The sequence below is a fragment of the Carassius auratus genome, chromosome 45 (genome assembly GCF_003368295.1).
Source record: "Carassius auratus strain Wakin chromosome 45, ASM336829v1, whole genome shotgun sequence".
NCBI classification, from domain to species: domain Eukaryota; kingdom Metazoa; phylum Chordata; class Actinopteri; order Cypriniformes; family Cyprinidae; genus Carassius; species Carassius auratus.
In genome coordinates, this window is record NC_039287.1 from 4887491 (window position 1) to 4893926 (window position 6436).

A 6436-nucleotide genomic window follows, 5' to 3' on the forward strand; every position below is an offset into this window, starting at 1 on the left:
AGCTGGTTAATCAGCAGCCACCTGTCTCGTAGCGTTCAGCTGTATTTGAATCAGTGTGGAATGCAAGTTTGTGGAAGAATACAAATTTATCCAGGGAAAATGTCAAAATTTGGCATGAAATTATAAGTACAGCTGTTTGTATTAAGTTATCAGAGCCAATGCCTTGCCAACTTACAAAAAAATGACTTTCTGAAAGCCATTTTTGGAGTCATTCTCTGTTCTTCTGTCACGTTTATTGAGCTTGTCATGTGTGTGGAAATAAACGATTAGATCAGGTTGCATATAAATAGGAATTTTATTGGTTTAAACTGCAATCTGTCGTTACAAACGAAACATATTGATGTGAACAGCAGTAGCTGCTAACATAGGACACATTCATCTGTAGCTCTCTCAATGTCAATCCTGTTAACCTCGAAATTTCGATCAAAATCTATATAATGACTCTGGATTACAATCCTAAAAGGTTCAAGCCTCTTGGAATGTACTGTTAGGCACTTAGCAAGTAGAAGTGGTCCAAAATCTGTAAACAAATCAGAATTTTGAGTCATGACAAATCAAAACAAAACATCCTTGCTGGTGTACATAATATGGTTTCAAAATGGGCAAAATAAATACACAAATGCATATTTCACAATTCCCTTATTAACTGTCCATTTAAATCAAAATGCTGCGATCAGAGGTTCGGATCACAGCGAGGGTTAATGAGATTGGTACTGTAATGCATTTATTGTCTCCAATTTGTTCATACCAAAAGGAGTATTAATGAGGGGATCCCAGTCTAAACATTGGATTTATAAAATCACAGGCACAGGACTGTTGTGTCAAGACAACTCGGTTTACATTCTAGACGGTCAAAGCCAAATAATAAAGGCTTGCGGAGGCATAAACAACCTGAAATTGCAGTCCAACATAAGGGAGAAAAATAATAAATAAAATGCAAAACAATCCTCATTGCATACTCATTTTAAATTAAGTTTCACTTGAAAAAATAAATCAAAATGTAGTTACAAAATGTCATTGCAGTATAATATATTAACTGTTGAAGCTTAACGAAAAAAAAAGGTATTCACAATCTTACGATTAATACGGAAGATCATAATTTAACATAAAAAGTAAAATATATTCTATTTTTTCATTATCCAGATAAATACAAACGAAATAAAAAAATGCTTAAAATCAGCAATAAATACATTTTGATAAGTTAAATAAGCACTGACAAGCAAAACTTTCAGGTTGAACGTTCTCATTTCCAAACCGAAAATAGCAACAATAATTGTAATGGTGCAATAATAACTATATTATAACAATAAAAGGGGAAATACAATATTGAATTAACGATAGAACATTTCAACGATCTGTTAGCAACGAAACAATTAGTGGCCAGTCAAGTCACATCTTTAGTGGTAACATGAACAGGAAGGGCAACATCTCGCACCTATTCTTTCCAACAACCAGAACACATTATTTTTGGCGTACTGGATCACATGTTTTTAGGGATAATTACCACGGTGACAGAACATTTAGCACCACTGGATGTACAAGTATCTTTCAAAATGATTAATACAAATCTAAGATGGGTTTGATTCTTTTCCTTTAAACCTTGTCTACGCCAGATCTCCAAAAATCGACGTGACTGAAAAAGTAGGAAACTAATTGTTTTGATAGGCACTTTAAGTCCAGACGATCTACCAAGAAAAATGGCACTTCCCGGTCTATAAAGCACATTGTTGGTATAATCAGTAGATTCTTTGAACAAGAAGGTCCTCGGACAATTTAGAAAACTCTTTCAGTTTGAACACTGTGAACTAAATATGGATTTGTTTAACATGTTCCAGTGAGGACTTCGAAGCCTCAACATCTGAGTGGGCCTTGAGGGGAACGGTTTATCGTAAGGCATGTTAAAGACGTCTAGGGAGGCTTGGGAATACGCTCTAGTTTGATGCTACAGGGTAGTAGGTTTTCTGATTCGACTCAGTAGCTACAAGAACACTGTACTTTAGTCCACTTCTCTGCTGTAAACAAGGCAAGGACAGGAAGGGGTTGTTAGGAGGATAATGACTCTCTTTCTCGCCAGCACTCGGCGCTTTCCCTCTCTCAGGGCCTGGAATCTCTGAGGGCACGTTTTAATCATCGGAGATGGAGAGCCTGCTGAAGATGGGGAGGCGACGTGTCGTGTCCTGCTCAGGTGACTCGGATCCGCTCTGGCTGCCCAGGCTGCTCTGGTAACCCTCCTGGTCGGAGAGGGAATCCAGAGGGCTTGGGGGCGACTCGGACATTTGCCTGAAGAAGGAAGGTGCGGTGGGAGAATGAGGACCGGGCAGATCAGGAACAGTGGTGCCACCCAAACTGGGCGCAAACAGGTTGGCGAGCTTTTGACTCGAGTAAGTGAAAGGGTTGCTGGGCCACTCACTGACGTCTTCGCTGGAAAATATGGGCGGAGGTGTGACAGAGGTTGGGCTGTCCTGGGAGCCACCTGAGCTTGGGAAACCGGCAAAACTGTAGCTGTGGTGAAGACGGGGGCGCTCCATCTTGTTGAAGGTGGAGAGAGGAGGGGGACCGCGGCGCTCCTCTGCGTTGTGGATGAAGTGGCAGCGCGGCCCGTATGGGCAGTAACCAGTGCTGTGGAAGGTGCGACAGAGCTCGGTCTTGTACTTGGGGTGCCGATTTAGACTACGAAGCTCGTGCATCCCATGGGCAAACTGGCACTTGTCACCATATTTACAAGTGCCGTTCTCCTCGAAGGGTCTGCAGAGTTCGGTCTTATAGCGGCTTGAGTTGACCTGGCTGTTTCCGTTGGCATTAATGCACATGATGTTGTTCGGCCTTAGACGTTCCCCGGTTTCAGAGTAGGACCGGTCGCGGAAGCTGTTCTCCTTGTTGTTGTTACTCCAGTTCATGGAAGTGGAGCCATCCATCTTGAGACTGTTGATAAATTGGTTCTGCGTTGATTTGGAACTGGTAATGGACACGGAGTGGCGACGCTGATAGAGTCCCAATGAAGGGGTACCCACCACCTTCCTGTCCAGCAGGGACCCGGTGGGGGTAAAGGGGGTATTGGCACCGTTGGTGGGGACAGACTTTAAATGGGGACTGGAGAGGGCATTGTTGTAGCTCATCACTGTATTGTTCTGAAAATGAAGTAAACAAAACAATGTCTCAAAAATTTGGCATGACTGTGACTCACTTTGCTCCACATACCACCAGTGGGAGTTCATTACATGTTGATGGTATTTTCTATCTTCAGGTCAGGTCTAGGGCCTGGATTCAAGTTTGCTTTAAGGCCTATTTTTAAGAGATAACACTAATGATCCTGCACTTTTAACCTACCCGGCAATCTCTTAAAAAGTGAAACGTTTATTAGGTCATAAAATAAAAAAAATATATGTGATGAATTATTGCATAACCAGCAACTAAGAAACACTTTTCCCCCCTATTACTTTATTAAAGTTACAAGTAGAGGGAAAATTCAATATAGTATTAAAATATAGCCTATATATTGGGGATAAGAACACCATGTTTTATGATAGACAACACGTTTGATTGACAAATTTGGCCATTGTGTTGTTTCTTTTTTATTATTATTATTATCAAATCTTCAAGTTTATCAAGTGTCAGGTGGCTTTTAAAGTTTTATGGAAATATGGTTCAACCCAAAACTATTTTGTCATTTATTTGTCCATGAATTTCCATGTTTTCCTATATAGAGAGCAATATTCCAATTCTATTTAAGTCTGACAACAGAGCTATGAGAAATTAAAGTTGTTACCGACTGATAGGCCTAGTATTCCCATCAGTAATAGCTCTCAAATATAATTAGCAGTTGATTCTATTAAAATATGGCAGGGCATTATAGGGTTGATATCACTGATGCCAAGCACTATTGGTTCTGGTATGTCACGTGATAGCAATGTCTAAAAAACAACAGCAGAGGGTGAGATTAATAACAATAATGACTCCAAGTTTTAGTTTGTTTCTCACACAGCTATCATATGGCTTCAGACAGAGGACCGGTTATATAAACTACATTTATGATAATAATATTATTTTTATTTTTTTAAGGCTAGACCTTTAAATACCACCATACACTTTTCATCAAATCAAAATGCAATTTCCCTTTTGTGTTTCCTGGAAGAAAGAAAATAGCACTGCATTGTAATGGCATGAGTAAACTGAGTAAGTAAACTGTTTGTAAATTTGGAGCAAACAATCCGTTTGACACCGGATTATGTTTTAAAAGCGCGTCTCGCGCCCTGTGTTCAGTTTCATTGCGTCCATCTGTGTTTGAATGCACGAACGCGTCCTGCGTGAACGCCCTCAAAGCGTCAGAGAGTCAAGCTTCATGTTCACACACTACAATGTGGCATTGCATATGCTCACAAGTGACCTATGGATTATTTTAAAAGATAGGTTTATCTACACTGACGTGATAAATCAGACAAAAGTGCTGTTCATTTCAGGTTAAACCTACTGTGGTTAAGAAAGGTTAATTATTAAAAGTTGAAGTCTAGCCCAAACATGTTTCGCATAATAGAGGACTCGCTGATCAAATGAAACATAGACGTGTGGCCTTCCTTCCTCCTGTGTGCATTGGAATAGACAGCTAATAATGCACTCGTTTATGTGACGCATAAAAGCAGATGAATTAAACAGGCTTGATAAAAGTACACAAGCAAGATTGTCGTTCATCTCTAACACGCGCGCCGCGTCATAAACCAGAGAAGTTTGACATCGGTGCAGAAAACAGCATCTCAGACAACTGCCACGTTTTGTGTATTGAGTTTATGAGATTTTGCTGTGTTACTCACACATTTAGACTGGTAAAATGCTAAAGCGACTTGCCAAAAAATATATAAATTACCTTATTCGTCACTTCGTAGTCGAAGAAGGGGGACACAACAGTCGCGGTCATTGTCGAATCGGGGGTTGTCGAGAATTCTTCGAAGTTGACAAACAGATGGTTTGTTAAGTTACGGTGGGAGTATTCCTGTGTTTGAAGGGTCGTTGATATAGTTCTGCCCCGCAGAGAGCCCCCTCTGTCCTGTCACAACTTGCGCGCATATCCTTTATAAAAACTCGCGCAGTCTTCCTGGGGGAGTGGGCGGGGTTATTGTCTCCGGCCACAACTCTTATCCCCACGTGACTTTGTGGCAAATCCTTGCCATGGATTTAAACACACACTGGAGTTCCCCCTGAGCATTTAAATTAACCTATTATATCTAAAACAACACAAATACGAGTTTGACTATTTTAAAGTGAAGCCTAAAAGGATCATATTAAAATTCTTTATAAATCAGCTGCCTATTGTAATGCACGGAGGGCCTTAGTGTAAACAAAAGAGCTGTACTGTATATTACAGACTCATATTTATTTAATCAATACGTACAACCCATTTGTATTATTCTATTTGTTATTTATTTTAATACTTAATCAGATTGCATCTACAATGATTTTGTATTAGTAATTTATTTAAATGCACAAAATCGAAACGTTAAAAAATATGATCATAAAATGACTTTTAGAAACATTTATGGATGCATTTTAAATAGAAATAAGGTCATATATTTTCTGTCAGATTTTAAAGAATCAGAGGGACTTGATGCATGAGACATTGTTTGGCTTTTCTAGTCGCACGTCTGAGTTTTATTATTTATTCATTTATTTTATTTTATACAAGGCCACCAAAATCAAAGACATTATTAGGTAAAAAGGACATCGAGTGAGTGTAAGAGAGGAGAATGACCTGAAATGACTGCTCTACACGCTGCCAGCATGTTCTCCTTCACTGTTTCCAGGGTCTTGATCCTATAAAGCCAAGCACTGGCATTTTTGCAATGCCAGTTTCTGGTTTCCTTTGTGCCGTTTTCTCCAAACATTACCCAAAAATAGTTTCTGCAGATTCAGCTGACCCTGTGTAAAACCTCCTGTCCTCAACACTTTGTCAACTGCAACATCCCGAGCCAAAGACCCTGACCTTCGGTTTAAATTTTTATCAGTTTTTATCCAGCCAAAGAATTCACAGAAGTGCTTGTCAATGTCTATTTCAGCTTGTTATGTATATCACAGCGCCATAACCACCAATAGACTCTGAGAGGGATGAGTTCCCCAAGTAATCAAATCTGGCCACTAATATTTAATATAGTTGATGCTGCATTTTTTCTTGTTTGGATGGCAAAAAGTAAAAATAAAAATTAAAAAAAAAATGTTTAGTCTGGTATTATGAAGGAACACAAGCTACTTAACGTCTTATGTCAATTTTTTTTCATTGTGAGTGAACATTTCCTTCAATAATAGATATGTTAGACAATGTTTACCTCATACACTTGAGGTTTGTCTTAGAATAGATAGACTTGAACTTGGAAGACATGTTTTCTCTCTCCTAGAAGGCCCTTCTCAGTTTTACTAGAGATTCAAGAGTGACGGGTTTATTTTGGACTTC

General features: G+C 39.3%; 1 protein-coding gene across 1 annotated transcript; it reads right to left on the reverse strand.

Annotated features, from left to right (window-relative positions):
* Nucleotides 1-276: 276 nt before the first annotated feature.
* LOC113062999 (mRNA decay activator protein ZFP36L1-like) lies at nucleotides 277-5083 on the reverse strand. Its single transcript, XM_026233123.1, has 2 exons — nucleotides 4859-5083; nucleotides 277-3128 (listed from the first exon to the last, which is right to left on the reverse strand). Exons 1-2 carry the CDS (start codon nucleotides 4907-4909, stop codon nucleotides 2124-2126), a joined length of 1056 nt encoding a protein of 351 aa, XP_026088908.1. The 5' UTR covers nucleotides 4910-5083; the 3' UTR covers nucleotides 277-2123.
* Between the last annotated feature and the right edge of the window lie 1353 nt (nucleotides 5084-6436).